Raw genomic sequence first — 16,858 nt, forward strand, 5'->3', positions numbered from 1 at the left:
TTCTACATGTTCCACCATTCAAAATTCCCACTTCAATGCTGATATATGAAAAGGAGACTAGAGCCAGGACAAGACAGAGCAAGACTACTGAGTTAGAACCATATTAACTTGAAAAATTAGCACTATCTTCCTCCTCTGAAAATTCTATTAGGCCCCGAAACTTTTTCCCAATGTCTGCCACCGCGAGTTGCTCTCTTGTAGGTATGAGTCACTCGAACATCCCAATTCCGATTACATAACTCAGCAACTACCCTGAACAGATTGGCTTCGACCTCCTCACCAATTTGGCCATGGAGACGGTTCACTACCTCTAAATTATCACATTCAACGACCACCCTTCGATAGCCCCTCGCCCAAAGAATTCGGAGGCCATCCGCATTGTCCCCAAGCTTTGCTTCAAGAACACTACAGGTAACAATGAACCTGCTAAAACCAACTAACCAAGCTCTACAATCATTTCTTAGCAAACCTCCTGCCGCAGCTCGAGGTCCTGCCAAAGTCAGCCTCGACCACATTCAATTTGCACCAGGAGTCCAGGCAGTACCCCTTCCACCGCTACTGGTTTCTGCGATATCCTTGGCACTTACGGCCATCAAAACCCGTTGTAGACACCGAATTTCGTCCGGACTCGAATATAAGTTTAGTGATAAATCCAATTTTAAAAGTACACAGAATCGTTGGTTTTCTAATTTAATTACATTTTGGAGAACTTGTTTGTTAAGTTTGCAAATAGTAGATTCACTAGATTTAATTACAAGTTGTAGGTCATCAACACAATTTTTTAATTTTTGATGTGGCTTGATCAAACGGCTATAGTCTTTTTATTTTTCTCTTTTAACCACAACTATTAATTTAAAACAGATCTTACGAGATCCCATTATAATAAAATTTCACTTTGATGATTAAAAGATGCATATATCAAAAGCTGAATTAAATTTCAAGTCTTTTATCTCCTAAGACCTGAAAGCACATAAAGTACTTAGAGAAAGACATCTAAAATTCGGGCATTGCTTAATGGAGAGGGGTAATGGGTCGAATTGATGCATTATTAACACTTAAATAATTTTTAAAAGAAAGCTAAACCATTACCAAGTGGTGAAAATAACAATTAAGAAAATTCTAATGAACTAAATAAGCTGTAAATGAGCTTCATCTTCACAATTTAGGCTTTTTCAAGTTTATTAGCACTTTTATTTGGACTCCATTAAAATATTCGTTATAAGTTGAAATATAAACTTGAAATACAACACCTTCAATAAATTCTATCTCACTCATCTATATATATGGAAATGTTAATATTTCTATATTATTATCATCAGCTAAAAGATTTTATATTTATATATTTTTATAATCTAAAATTTTAACTAATTCAATACATTATAATTAAATAGCAATTTCAATTAAATCAGATAAATTATTTTTATCTTTAGATAAGTTTAGATACATATATCTATACTATTGTTAAATCTCTAATGGATTAACAAGACACTAATTTAATTAAAAACTTAAAAATATTCATTTTAAAAATAAAAATATTACTGTGAGTATTTTTATTTTTATTTTGTATAAAATCTATAAAAGACAATTTAAACCTAAACTATCTACAATTTATAATATATATGAATTTGGAGAAACTTTTAAACTGATGAGAATACCATCTATTATTCATTATAGGCTTGATGCTCACTTTGGTACCTAAATATTTTTTTTGTCCCATATTGGTACATAAATTATTATTCCGTTACTCGGTTTAGTCCTTTTTTTTGTAATGATGTTAAAAAAATCGATTGTCATTTGTCATGTGTCACCTGGCAATTAGGTTTTTTTAAAATAAAAAATAAATTTAAATTAAAAAACACCTTTGACTTCAACCCACCATTGATCAAACATTGACTGGTGTGGACTAGCATTTATTTTCAATTTACTAGTATAAGATGATTTCTTATGCAACTCTATATTAATTGAAATATGCTACTTGACAAGTTTATTCGAGTGTGACATAATTATCACTAATTACATACTAAGAACATGACATAATTATCACCAAGAATATATTTACAATTATATTGAAACATGATTAATATTTATACATTTCCACAAGGTTAATATTTGCAAATAAAAACTTAAGAAATTTATTTATTTTAATTTTAAAAATATTCATTAATTAATTTCCATAATGAATGTTTTAATTCTTTGATAATAGTGTTTTATTTCAATAATTTCACCCAATAAAAAGTAGAACAATATGAACAAATAAATAGTTATCAATAAAATATGTCATGCCCTTATTTGTCATTTTACATATATCAACTTTCAGCTACGTTTTGCAAACACTTTTAAATAAACAATTATTAGGATCAGTCAATCAAACCAGCCACTGCAATCAGTAATTAACTATCAACCAATTACCAAACAGAGTCATAGCATGAACAAATAAATAAGTTACACCCATACTTCTTGACCAAAACTTTTTATAAATAGATATATTATAACGTTTTTATAACATGTAAATTATTTTTTATAATAAACTTTTTGGTCCTAAATTTAGAAAATTTTTAGGATTTAAATAATATATTCTTTTGTTAAACTTCATAAAATACACAAATTATTTTTATAATATAATTTTTTAAGGTTTATAATATTTGTTATAAACATCCCAAACACTTATATATGTTTATTTATCGTAATTACTCAATTCTCAAGTTCCCCTAAGAATTGAAAAATATAATTGGGGGGCTCCAACTTAGAGGTGCTCATGGGCCGGGCCGGGCTCGAAATCTGGGCCTGAATTTTTGTCTAGGCCAGGCCTGGAAAAAAATTCACAAGTCCAAGCGCGGCCCGGCCATGCCCATTTTTTAAATAAACACCAAATTTTTTTTTAAAAAATAAAAAAGTATTTTAAAAATAAAAAAATAAAAAAATAAAAAAAGTATTTTAAAAATTTTAAAAATAAAAATAAAAATATTTATTATGTCGAAACCATCTTTTTTGAAAACAAAAATTTAGTTGTCGACTTTAAAAATAAAACTAGAGTCGCCATCGATCCTTTATTAAGGTGTGATCGGCTCACCTTAAAATTTATTTTGGTCTACGAATTTTGAGAAAACGAGTCTGGGAGTCAGTTACGCACGAGGAAGGGTTAGCACCCTCGTAACGCCCAAAATCGGTACCAAATTGATCATTTAATGTCTTAGTGTTGAAGGTTAAAAAGATTTCAAAATCAATTCAAATGATGAAATTTGAAAAAGGATAACCAATTGTTCAAGTCATGTAAAGAAATCGAGTCCCAATACGTTAGGGTACAATTCCTCATAATCCCCGAACTTTGAATATGACTTTTATTTTATGTGAAAATCTTCATTTTGAGAAAGTAACATGCCACATCCAATGCGTTAGGACACAACAAGTTAAATTCTCAAAAATGATTTTTATACTCGTGCATTTTGAATAAAGACTATCCTCGGTTATTTAAGATTAACAAAGAAAATCATAACCCAATACGTTAGGGCTCAATTTCCCTCGAAAATCCCAAACTTCGAATATTGCTTTTATTCAAAAAAAACCTTTGAATCAAGAAAAAAACTTTGATGTATGGTTAAAACCAAACTATATTTTCCAAAAGGGTTTGTTAAAAAATTAATGTACAATATGATACAAATACTTTAATTTAAAGCATATATGACTAAATATTTACAAATATATACAAGTAAATTTGCAAATATGTGTACACATATATTTAACACACATATACAAGGATAAATATAAAAGATGGAATGGAATATATCAATCAAAAACTAATAAAAATGCATGTATGTATTTGAAAATCGTGAAAAAAAATAAAAGTATGTACATGTGTATATATTTACAAAATAAAAATGTATACATAGGTAAATCATGAAAATATATATACATTTAAATACTTATGTATATATGTACAACATGTATAAATAACGGAGTATATATGACAATAAAAATGTTTATAATAATTAAAAGATATATATATATATATATATATACTATAGAAAATGAATATATATTTTAAATTATACAATATGGGAAGTACATATGAATTAAAATCTGTATGTATATTTATATATCTATATTTATGAAAAAAATAAATTATGAAGAATAATATAAAAAAACATATATAGAAGTATACGTATGTACATATTTACAAAAGTAAAAAAAAAGTTTTGAAATTAAAAATATAAAAGTGTATATATATTATAAAGAAATGTTTGTATGTATATGAAAATAATGATTACCAGATTAATAATAATAACAAATAATAATAATAACAGTAAGCTAATATTAAATTTAATTAGAAAAACAAATGCAAAGGATCAAGTTGAGAACAAAACAAAACTGAAAAAAACGAAAGCAAACTAAAATAAAGGACATATTTGCAAAAGGCGCATAATCTGAAGGGTCAAAAAGGGAATTAATCCCGCCCTTCCTAAACGCTGCGCAGCATTGAACTAAATCGTAACAAGGGGAAAATATTTGGGCCAAATTAAAAACAATGGATTTGATTAAAACGCGTCGCAAAAAGGAGGGACTAGTAGCGCAAATCTCCCATTTAAGGTTGATATGCGCGGACCCCACCCCAAAAACCAAACGGCGCCTGCTTTGTCCATCTTTTAGGTTTTAAAGGAAAAGAAAGAAAATTAAACAAAAGAACATTTATTTGTTCTTTTGGGTATCCCTTTCCAGAGGAGAAACCAGACCCTTTTAGGGTTTCCTCAACCCTCAAACGCCGCCGCTTAGCCTCGCGCCAAGGCTCCGATTGCGACGGAGATGGCGCCGACTCGACGAATCCGGCGAGAGAGGTATGTCCTTCCTCCCTTCTTTATATTTTAAATTAAAAATAAACAAAAAATAAAATAAAATAAAAAAGAATGGAAAAAATGAAAAAATAAACACGATTCACCTTCGAAAAAACCCTTTGTAATCTCATTATTTTCTCTCTATTTTCGTATTTTTTTTACACTGAAAAATTCCCTCCCTTTACAGATTTCTTCTATGGCCTTAAATAGCCGAAAATAATAACAAAAAATATAAAAAAAGAAATACCCTCTTTTTCGTTATTTTGCTGTTGTCGTTGGTTGTTTGTTGCTGCAGGTACGGCCAGTCAACGTGGAGGCGAACGTCTTGCGACGTCGCGAAATTCTTTGTTGGGATGTCTGGTACATGCGGCAAATGCTGTTAGGGTTTCTGAAATTTTAATGTTTGAGCTAGGTTAATTTAGGTTTTAGGCTGTTAATTGGGCCTGTTTATTGGTTTGGGCCCGGGCATATTTGGGCTTGTACAGCTGCCCCTCTTTGCTCATTGTCGTGTAACACGAATAGAGCAAAGACTAAGAGCCCAATTGTGCCCTGTCTTACTGAGCCTCGACTTCTTTAGTGCTTCTCTTCTTCAAATAGCCTTGTAGCGACCTAAAAAATTTGGCGATGGGCGCTAGTCAAAGGAATTATTGAAAATTTGAAAACAATGTCTCGATTTTATTTGAAAAAAAGGAGTCGCCACTGATCTTTTTTCCTAGGTGTGATCGGACACCTACAAAATTCTCTTTTAGAAGAAAATTTATTTTAAACTTTTCTAAAAAGAGGTAATTTTAGGTCCACGTAAAATCCAGAGAAAATTAGGGTTCGGAGTCGATTCATGCATGAGGAAGGTATTAGCACCCTCGCGACGCCCAAAATTGGTATCTCATTAAACGCATGTTGTCTTAATTTTCGAAAATACAAGTTCAACTTAATGTTTAATCGTGATCCGATTGAAACATGAGAATCTTTTTTTTTAAAAAACACGAGAATTTTGAAGCACCAAAAAAAAAATTTGAAACACGAGAATTTTTTAAAACACGAAGATTTTTGGAACACGCAAAATTTTGAAAACATGAAAATTTTTGAAATACGAAAATTTTAGAAACACGAAAATTTTTAAAACACGACAATTTTGAAACACGGTCAATTTTTGAAAATACGACAATTTTTGAAATATGAGAATTTTTTTAAAACATGGAAATTTTTTTGAAAACAAGAAAATTTTCAAAATATGAGAATTTTTGAAAACACGGGAAATTTTTTTAAAAACACGAAAATTTTTGAAACACTAGAATTTTTAAAACACGAAGATTTTTGAAACACGAAAATTTTAGAAACGTGAAAATTTTTAAAACACGACAATTTTGAAACACGATTTTTTTAAAGAAGTATCGTATTTAACACGAATCAATGATATTCACCCCTACATGGCGATGAAATAATCGAATTAGTGACAAATCGATTCAACTTAATATTTAATCGTGATTCTATCTAAACACGAGAATAATAAAAAATACGAGAATTTTAGAATTTTTCGATTTTTTCTTTTTTAAAAAATGCGTATCGTGTTTAACACAAACCGATGATATTCACCCAACATAGCAATGAAATCAACGATTTTATGTTAAATCGATTCGTTGCCTCATTTATTAAAATTATTTAAAATAAAATAAAATAAAATAAAAATTGAAGTAAATTAAATTAAAAATATAAATGCCAAAATATAAAAATGCATAAAATACTAATAATATTTAAAGAAATACGAGCATTAAATTAAAATTAAAAAATAAAATTACCGAAAAAAAACCTCAGAACACGAGCTTCGCCGAACGGATAATACAAATTGAACCCCTTCTTCTTCTTTTTTCTTTTTTCTTTTTTCTTTTCTTTTTCTTTCCCTTTTTTTTGTTTGAAAATGCTTGCGTGTGGTGCAGCTTCTTTGGGTCTTATTGGTCTCATTGGTCATACTGGGCTGCTTTCTTTGGTCATTGGGCTCCCTCTTTGAAATCGGTCACTGGGCCTCTTGAAAATGGCTTTGCTTTTCTTTTTTTTTGCTTTGTTCTTCTTTTTTTTTTTTTTTTTGGGCTACTCTTTGGGTCATTGCTCTGTGGCTTCTTCTAGGTTCTTGGTCTTTGTCGGGTCGGGTCACGGTCGTCTTGGTCCGGTCTGGCCGGGCCGACTATTACAAAATATTTTCTTTTTTTTCTTTTTTTCTGTCTTTCTTCTTCTTCTTCTTTCTTTCTTTCCTTCTTTTTTCTTCTTCTTCTTCTTCTTTTCCGTTCGGTCTTCTCTGTTCATTGTCTTGCATTCTTCTTTGTCGCCTCCTCCGGTGGCTCGCCGATGGTCGGCCTCTCCTTCTCCCCTCTCTTCTTTTCCTTTTCTTTTTCTTTCTCAAAGCTTTTTTCTTTTTCTTTCAAGTTTTTTTTTTGATTTTTTTCGTGCGTGGGGGGGTCCATTTTTTGGAGTTTAAACTCCTTTTTATAGTTGATTTTGCTTCTTTTTGCGGTAGCAGTGGGAAGGCCATGCCCTAGGCCGAGGCCGAAATCGTAGGCAGTGCAACGAAATCCACGGATTATTGGGGATTTTCTAATGAAGGACCAATTTGTAAATACAGCAAAAGTTTTGGGGCCAAAACATAATTTTGAGAAAGCTTAAGGGTCCAAATGTAATTTTAAGAAAGTTTAGGGGTCAAAATGTAATTTAGAAAAGTTTAGGGGTTGAACTGTAATTTTGAGAAAGTTTATGGGTTAAAATGCAATTTTAGAAAAGTTTAGTGGTCAAAATGCAAAAAAATTATTATTATTTTTTTAATTTTAGTTTTTTTTAACGAAAGTTATTCCCGGACAAAATTCAGTGATTACAGCTGCCCCTCTTTGCTCATCGCTATGAAACATGGATAGAGCAAAGACTTAAAAGCACTGAATTTTGTTCGATCATCCAAAATTTTTCTTTTTATTTGAAAAGCAGAAATCGAGAATAGCTCAGCGTGAAACACGAGGCTCAACTCACCTCTTGGATTATGATTTGATCTTCGAAAAACAAAAATTGAAAATACCCCGACATGTGCCCCGAGGCTCAACTCACCTCTCGCAATATGAGTTGATTTTTCAAAAAACATAAATTTAAAAGAAATACCTCGGCATGGTCTGAGGCTCAACTCACATCTGTATTATGAGTTGATTTTTGAAAAACGGAAATTTAAAAGAAATACCTCGGCATGACCCGAGGCTCAACTCACCTCTGTATTATGAGTTGATTTTTTGAAAAACGAAAATTTAAAAGAAATACCTCGGCATAACCCGAGGCTCAACTCACCTCTGTATTATGAGTTGATTTTTGAAAAACGGAAATTTAAAAGAAATACCTTGGCATGACCCGAGGCTCAACTCACCTCAGATTATGAGTTGATTTTTGAAAAAAGCAAATTAAAAAATACCTCAACAGTGACCGGAGGCTCAACTCACCTCAGATTATGAGTTGATTTTTGAAAAAGCGAAATTAAAAATACCTCAACGTGACCCGAGGCTCAACTCACCTCAGATATGAGTTGATTTTTGAAAAAAAACAGAATTTTAAAAATATTTCTTGAAAGAAACAGGGTTTCAAAAAAACATCAGGTGAAACTAAAAGCCTTCTTCCTCATTGATTCTGTGCAGCTTTCTCCTAGTATTCCTTGCTCTACTGGTATACCTGTATATGTCATGTATGATGTTATTATGATATGCACATGTTTGTCCTAAATGCTTTTGTGTCTACATGATCATGCAATGCACCGTGGGCTGTTTGTCACGTGCCCCACTTTTGATTTTTGTGAGGGTCCGCATTCATTTCCTCAATTCTTGACTTTTCTCTCCAGTTTTGTACTCATCCTCAAGTTCTGTGAGTAATCCACATCTTTGTATATCACTCTCTTGCCCCCTGTTGAACTTTTTCTTGCTTTAGGGTCCTTGTATTTATCAAGTTCTCATTCAGGTAATGCTCAACATTCCCTTTGTTTAGAGTATGTCATCTTACTATTTATCATTTAAATGAGTCAAACACGAGATGCATACAAAAGACAAAGTAGGCATGAAAGAAATACCTCACATTCATTTTTTAAAAGCAACAATCGAAGGAAATTGACAAGGAAAGTTTAACAAATAAATTGTCATAAAGAAAAGAAAGCGAGTTCAATGGCCAGAAATGCTCTAGATATCCAATGCATGAACTTTCCACGTTTCTTCATCCTGGATCTTTTCGAGCACGGCTTCTTGTGTAGAAGATTTTGAGCTTCTGAGAATGCTTCAAATATTGTAACCCCGCCATTCGACTCCCCGTTCAAGCCAATTGGCTTCTTCAAGCCCGAGCCCACTTCATTAGGACGCCTTTTTGGGTTTTCATCCTAATCCTTTTGTTTATCAAGACGCCCTTTTCGGGTTTTCATCTTGATTTTTCTTTTTCTTTTCTTTGTTTTTTCTTTTTTCTTTTTTGTTTTGTTTTTGTTTTGTTCCTTTTTTGTTGTTTTTTTTAAGCATAATATTTCTTCACAGCATCTGAGTTCACTGGATTGGGTAATTCTTTCCCGTCCATCTCAGTGAGAATCAGAGCCCCTCCTGAGAATGCCTTTTTTACAACGTATGGCCCTTCCCAATTTGGTGACCATTTTCCTCGAAAATCCTTTTGTATCGGGAGGATCTTTCTTAAAACAAGCTCCCCTTCACGAAATTCTCTTGGCCGCATCTTTTTATCATGAGTCGTGATCATTCTTTTCTGATACATCTGTCCATGACAAATTGCCTTCAAGCGTTTCCCTTCAATAAGGTTTAGCTGATCATATCGAGCTCGAACCCACTCTGATTCTTCTAATCTTGTCTCCACTAAGACGCGCAGGGATGGGATCTCTACTTCGATAGGCAGAACGGCTTCCATCCCATAGACCAGAGAAAAAGGAGTTGCCCCCGTAGACGTCCGTACCGAGGTGCGATATGCGTACAAGGCGAATGGTAGCTTTTCGTGCCAGTCTTTATATGTCTCACCATCTTCCCAATAATCCTCTTAATGTTCTTATTAGCGGCTTCTCTCGCTCCGTTCATCTTTGGGCGATAGGGCGAAGAATTATGATGTTTTATCTGAAATTGCTCACACACTTCTTTCATCATCTTGTTGTTCAAATTTAAAGCATTATCTGAAATGATTCTTTCAGGCAGACCATATCGACATATGATCTCCTTTTTTAAGAACCTACAGACCGCAGCCTTCGTCACATTAGCAAACGAAGTGGCTTCTACCCATTTTGTGAAGTAGTCTATAACCACAAAGATGAATCGATGTCCATTGGAAGCTTTCGGGGAAATCGGCCCTATAACATCCATGCCCCACATAGAAAAGGGCCACGGAGAAGTCATGACATGAAGGGGCGAAGGAGCTGCATGAATTTTATCGCCATAAATTTGACATTTGTGGCACTTTCGTGCGTAACCAATGCAATCCCTTTCCATCGTCAACCAATAATAACCAAGTCTCATAATCTGCCTGGCCATGGTGAAACCACTGGCATGCGTTCCACAAATCCCTTCATGAACCTCCTCAAGTATCTTTCTAGCTTCAACAGCGTCCACGCACCTCAGGAGCACTTGATCTTTTCCTCTTTTGTATAGAGTATCCCCGTTAAGAACAAACCCAATCGCCATTCTTCTGATTGTTCTTTTGTCATTCTCATTTGCTTGCTCAGGGTACGCTTGATTCTTGATGTACTCTAGGATATCATGGAACCATGGTCGTCCATCTGACTCTTCCTCAATGCTAAAACAGTGTGCTGGGGTCTCATATATGCTCATTTGGATAGGCATTATTTCATTTTCTCTGTTTGCTTTGAACATCGAAGCCAAGGTGGCTAGGCATCGCCAATTGATTCTCTTCCCGTGGAAAGTAGTTAAAAGTCACTTCATGGAATTCCTTGATTAGCTCTGCGACGAGATCGCGATATTTGACTAATTTTGAATCTCTTACTTCCCAATCTCCACGAACTTGGTAAATGACTAGTGCTGAGTCCCCGTGTACCTCTAAGATTTTGATTTTCCTCTTGATAGCTGCACGAAGTCCCATGATGCAAGCTTCATATTCCGCTATATTATTTGTACAGAAGAAATTCAATCTGGCAGTAAGTGGGTAATGGTCCCCTTCAGGTGATACTAAGACTGCTCCTATCCCATGCCCCAATGCATTTGATGCACCATCAAAGCTCATCTTCCATGACTTTCCTTTTGATGACTCGCCCTCTTTTTCTGAAATGCACATCAAATCTTCGTCTGGGAACTCAAATCTCAAAGGCTCGTATTCCTCCATTGCACGACTTGCCAAGAAGTCAGCTATTGCGCTTCCTTTTATCGACTTTTGGCTCACATATACAATGTCATACTCAGTCAATAGGATCTGCCATCGGGCCATTCTCCCTGAGAGTGCAGGTGACTCCATCATGTACTTTATTGGGTCCAGTTTTGAAATTAACCATGTCGTGTGATACAACATGTATTGTCTGAGCCTTCGAACCGTCCAAATCAATGCACAACAAAACTTCTCAATTGAAGGGTATTTTGCCTCATATTCTGTGAACTTCTTGCTGAGGTAGTAAATTGCCTTTTCTCTTCTCCCTGACTCATCATGTTGCCCCAGTACGCAACCCATTGAGTTCTCAAACACCGCCGTGTACAATATTAAGGGTTTTCCAGGGTCGGCAGTACTAGCACGGAGGATTAGATAGATACTGTTTTATCTTGTCGAAGGCCACTTGGCACTCCTCGTTCCATTCTCCCGGATTATGTTTTCGAAGGAGTCAAAAAATTGGGTCACACTGATTGGTAAGTTGAGCAATGAATCGAGCAATGTAATTCAACCTTCCTAAAAAACCTCTGACTTCCTTTTGTGTACGCGGGGGAGGCAATTCTTGTATAGCTTTTATCTTATCTGGGTCAACCTCGATACCTCTTTCACTAACAATGAAACGTAGCAGTTTTCCTGAGGTAGCCCCAAATGTACATTTGGCCGGGTTAAGCTTCAACTGGAACTTTCTTAGCCTTTTGAACAACTTCTTGAGATTTCCAACATGCTCTTTTTCTTCCCGAGATTTGGCAATCATATCATCGACATAAACTTCTATTTCTTTGTGCATCATATCATGGAATAACGTTACCATGGCTCTCTGATATGTTGCCCCAGCATTCTTTAATCCGAACGGCATTACCTTGTAGCAGAAGGTTCCCCACATTGTTATGAATGTAGTTTTCTCCATATCTTCGGGAGCTATCTTTATCTGATTATATCTTGAGAAACCATCCATGAAAGAAAACAGAGAATGCTTTGCCGTATTATCCACCAAAGTGTCGATGTGCGGTAAAGGAAAGTTATCCTTAGGGCTTGCTTGATTTAGATCATGATAATCCACGCACATTCGCACCTTGCCATCCTTCTTCGGCACTAGGACTATATTAGCTACCCATTCTGGATACTTTGAGACTTGTAGGAAGCCAGCGTCAAATTGTTTCTTGACTTCTTCTTTTATCTTTAACAGCATTTCGGGTCTCATCCTTCTTAATTTCTGCTGAATGGGCTTGCATTCTGGTTTCAGTGGGAGCTTGTGGACCACAATATCCGTGTTCAATCCTGGCATATCCTGATAAGACCAAGCAAACACATCCTTGTATTCATGGAGCAAGGCGATCAAATCTTGCCTTGTGTTTTCTGAAATGGAAGTCCCAATCTTCACTTCTTGTTTCTCTTCTTCGTTCCCTAAGTTAACTACCTTAACAGATTCTTGATGGGGTAGGATTTGTTTCTCTTCTTGTTCCACCATTCTCGAGAAGTCGAGACGAGACACAATCTTCAACATTTTCGTCGACTTCAATTCTCCTAAACAAACAACCTTCTCAAAATTGATTTCGTGATTCATAACGGATTATTCATGCCATTAATATCTCGAGCACCGAAGGTGAATGGAAAAAGGCTATAGCAGAGTATTGAGGTATTGTAATCAACACACAATGATATGAGATGATATGAGATATATGCCTAGAAAAGGATATGAACAGAATGAGTAGTCGCAAAGTTAATGAAAACAATATGACAATATAAAACAAAATGCATCTTCATTAATGTTCATTGAAATGATAAAGAGCAAACAGAAGTTCTTACAAAAGGAACCCTACTGTTTAAGGACACACAAAATGAAGGGTTAACATTGAGCATTACTCTGAAGGGGACTTAAAAACTATAAGGAGGTCCTCAGCAGTCCAGTTGTTCAAAACATATCCTGGAGGACAAGGGCGTATCATTGAAGCATTCCTAATTTCATCATTCTCATTGTCAATAGCATTTAGGCTGATATTCTGAAGACCCTTTTCAATCAATAATGTGACTTGCGAGTTGTTCTGCCCTGGGTACATCACTCCTGCTGATGTAAATGTTCTTAACAAAGGAGGATACACTAACGGCTCCCACCCCAATTCCTGGCCTGAAGCCCTTGCGATTCTTCTCTCTCGATCTTTCTGCAATTGTTTTCTTCTTTGATGTATATCTGGTTTGAACCCCAAACCGTATCGGCCCTTGTGGTGCGTTGGTTTCAAAGCTCTAACCATCCCTTGTTGATATTTTCCCAAACCTTTCCTCGCTCGAGCTCATTTTCCCACAGTCAGCTTAATTCCCATCCCGGTATTCCTTGACAGTTTGGGAATAGGGATTTTATTCCCTTCAGCAACAAATGTAGCATTGATAAATTCCAAGTAGCGAAAAGAACATTCTACCGCATCCTCGCTTATTTCGATGTAGGGTGCATCAGTAGAGATAGATGCGATGATGTCTTCCTCACCACCAACAGTAATCAAACGGCTATCCATGATGAACTTTACTTTTTGATGGAGAGATGAAGGAACTGCCCCAGCAGAATGGATCCAAGGTCTTCCTAAGAGGCAATTGTATGAAGGCGTGATGTCCATGACCTGAAACTCGATATCATATACACATGGCCCCACTTTTAAAGGAATTTTGATCTTTCCCATGACTTCTCGCCGTGTCCCATCAAATGCCCTTACTGTAGAATAACAAGGCCTCAGATAAGACATATCAACCGACATCCTAGAAAGCGTGGCCAAAGGCATAACATTGAGTGCAGATCCATTGTCGATGAGCACATTTGGTAATATGTAACCTTTGCAATTGGTTGTGATGTGCAATGCTTTTACGGAGCCCCTACCATTTGGCGGTATTTCGTCATCACTAAAAGAGATGAAATTATCTGCATGTAGATTATTTGCCCACCTATCAAGCTTTTCCATGGATACATTGTTCGCCACATAAGCTTGATTTAACACTTTTAACAAGGCATTTCGATGTGGCTCCGAGTTCAACAATAGAGATAATACCGAGATTCGGGCCGGCTGCTTGTTTAATTATTCTACGACGCTATATTCACTGTGCTTAATAAACTTTAAGAACTCATGTGCTTCCTTCTCATTCACAGCCTTTTTAACTTCCTGCTCAAGTTGTGTTTCAACATCATCCTCAACCTCATACATTGGTGCTTTTCCTTTTTGGCTCGGACCAGCAACCTTCTTCTTTGGCTCAATCGTCTCGGGAGAATAACATCTTCCGCTACGAGTAAAATGCCCTACTCCGCTAACACCTTCACTCACAACCTTGGACTTTTCACCCTCAGGTACAATAATATTGACATCATAATTCCAAGGCACTGCCTTGTTGTCCTTATAAGGGAAAGGAGCAGGTACTTCAATTATCAAACTTGGTTTAACTTCTCGACTAACTTCTTCCTTCTTTACCTCGTAATAAATCACCAAGGGTCTATCGACACTATAAGAGAAAGCCATCAATTGATCATCAGAGGCACATATTTCTCCCTCATCGGCCCCTTCCACACTATCAAAGACTTTGACCTCCTTGTTATCTATCATGTCCTGAAGTAATTTTCTAAATTCCCTGCAAGATTGGATGTCATGCTCTTCAATGCCATGAAAATCACAGAAACTCTGGTCTTTTGTACTTTCTTCTTTAAGGATCTTACTAGACGGACATAGCATGCCATTTTCAATCATCATCTCCCATACCTTCTTCAAAGGTGTTCTTACTTCATTAACATCACATTTGACTTGCCAACTGTCTTCATCTGTCACCGCATTTACATTCCCGCCAGTATGGTTAGGTAGAGGATTTTCCGTCACATTGCTAACACCATCAAATCGTAAAATGCCAGCATCGATGAGACCTTGAACCCTCTTTTTAAAGGCCACACAGTTTTCTGTAGAGTGTCCCTGATTCCCAGCGTGATACACACAACTAGCATTAGGATCATACCACCTCGGGTAAGGGGGCTTCATGGGTGCCATGTAATGTGGGGATATCAATTGCTTCTCCAACAGTTTCGGGTATAATTCTCCGTATGGCACAGGAATTGGGGTGAATTGAGGTTTTTCAGGAATGGGTCTTACTGGTCTTTAATCATTTTTAGGTTGACTTTGTGTAGGCAGGGTGTTTGGTGGGAATAAGGTGAATGGTCTTTGGTTATTCATAGCATAAACGGGGTAAGACGGAGGTGCTTGATGGTAAGGACCTTGAGGAGGAAAGTAGAAGTTTGAAGGTGGGCGATAATGAGGTCGTGATTCGGCAGGGTACGAATTGGGGGTACAGTGACTCTCGGTTCCAACCATATGAGCCTCTGCCTCCTTTTTCTTTGCGGGTACTACCCTCTTCGAACTCTCGGGGCCTTCCATTCTCCCACTCTTGACGGCGTTTTCAATAAGCTCCCCGGATATTACAATATCCGCGAAGTCCTTTGTGGCACTTCCTACCAATTTATCGTAAAACGGCGCTTTGAGAGTATTAATGAAGAGGACCGTTATCTCTGTCTTAGTTAACGGAGGCTCCACCTGAGCCGAGATATCCCTCCATCTTTGTGCATATTGCCGAAAAGTCTCTGTCGGCTTCTTTTCCATCATTTGTAAGGTTAGTCGATCAGGCACCATATCCGATACATGCCTATATTGCTCACAGAATGCTGAAGCCAAATCCTTCCATGATCGGATTCTCTCTCTACTGAGTTGATTATACCATCGAAGGGCTGAGCCAACCAAACTATCTTGAAAGTAATGCACCAACAATTTATCATCGTTTACATAACCAGTCATCTTTCGGTAAAACATGATCAGATGCGCCTTTGGACATCTTGTTCCGTCATACTTCTCGAAATCAGGTGCCTTAAATTTTGGGGGTAAAACCAAATCAGGTACCAAACTGAGCTCTTTGGCACTCAAAGCAGAGAAAACTTCAGCGCCTTCTACTGCCTTGATCCTCTCTTCCAGGATCCTGTACTTATCCTGAGCGTTATTGTCATCAATTCTCAGCCTTGCTACTTCTACAGGATCATCTAGGTCTGGAACAATTGGATCTGAAGGAATAGCCCCAGGGTTCGATACAAACATTCCCTGTCCTAAATGAGCAGATGGAGTAGGATGTTGTTCCAGACTTGTAGGTTCTCTTTGGGGGTATCCTCTTTGCATTGTATGGACATGAGGTGGAGTAAATCCCGGGGGATAAAGTGGATCTTGATTAGCTCTTGACTGAGGCGGTTCTACAATATCGGGGCTCTGCATAGGTCCCTTTCCTTTGACCAAGGCCATCATCATTTCCATTATTTTGGTCATTTGATCTCTTTGCTCGAGCGATTCCTCTCGAGATCTCACCATCAAATCTCTTGCCTCTTGCTGCGACTTGGCCAGTTGCTCCTGCAATTCTCTTTGGGTTCTTTCCATCCTTTCCATCCTTTCATTGAGTTCGGCATCCATAGTTCTAGCTCTTAAGCGCGTCCTATAGGAGTGACGTGATTCCAGACTTGTAGTGTGGTAACTGTGGATTAGATGGTTTTAACCTTAGCCAATGATTAGGGAGATATGAGCATGTAATGAATGAATGAATAATTAATGAATGTTAATCATGCGTAAATATGCAAAAATAGGTGTTGATTCCAAAATGGCCCCATACTTGGGCGTTTC

The 16,858-nt window shown here is 36.4% G+C and overlaps 1 protein-coding gene across 1 annotated transcript; it reads right to left on the bottom strand.

Annotated features, from left to right (window-relative positions):
* Nucleotides 1-9,332: 9,332 nt before the first annotated feature.
* Nucleotides 9,333-16,651, bottom strand: LOC128041029 (uncharacterized). The gene is given in 8 exon segments (XM_052630313.1): nt 9,333-9,838; nt 9,841-10,706; nt 10,708-11,550; nt 11,552-12,657; nt 12,659-12,710; nt 13,050-13,345; nt 13,487-15,297; nt 15,421-16,651. Coding segments are annotated over 8 exon segments (6,711 nt in total).
* Nucleotides 16,652-16,858: the final 207 nt, after the last annotated feature.

This window comes from Gossypium raimondii, chromosome 5 (assembly GCF_025698545.1).
Source record: "Gossypium raimondii isolate GPD5lz chromosome 5, ASM2569854v1, whole genome shotgun sequence".
In the NCBI taxonomy this organism is placed as follows: Eukaryota; Viridiplantae; Streptophyta; class Magnoliopsida; order Malvales; family Malvaceae; genus Gossypium; species Gossypium raimondii.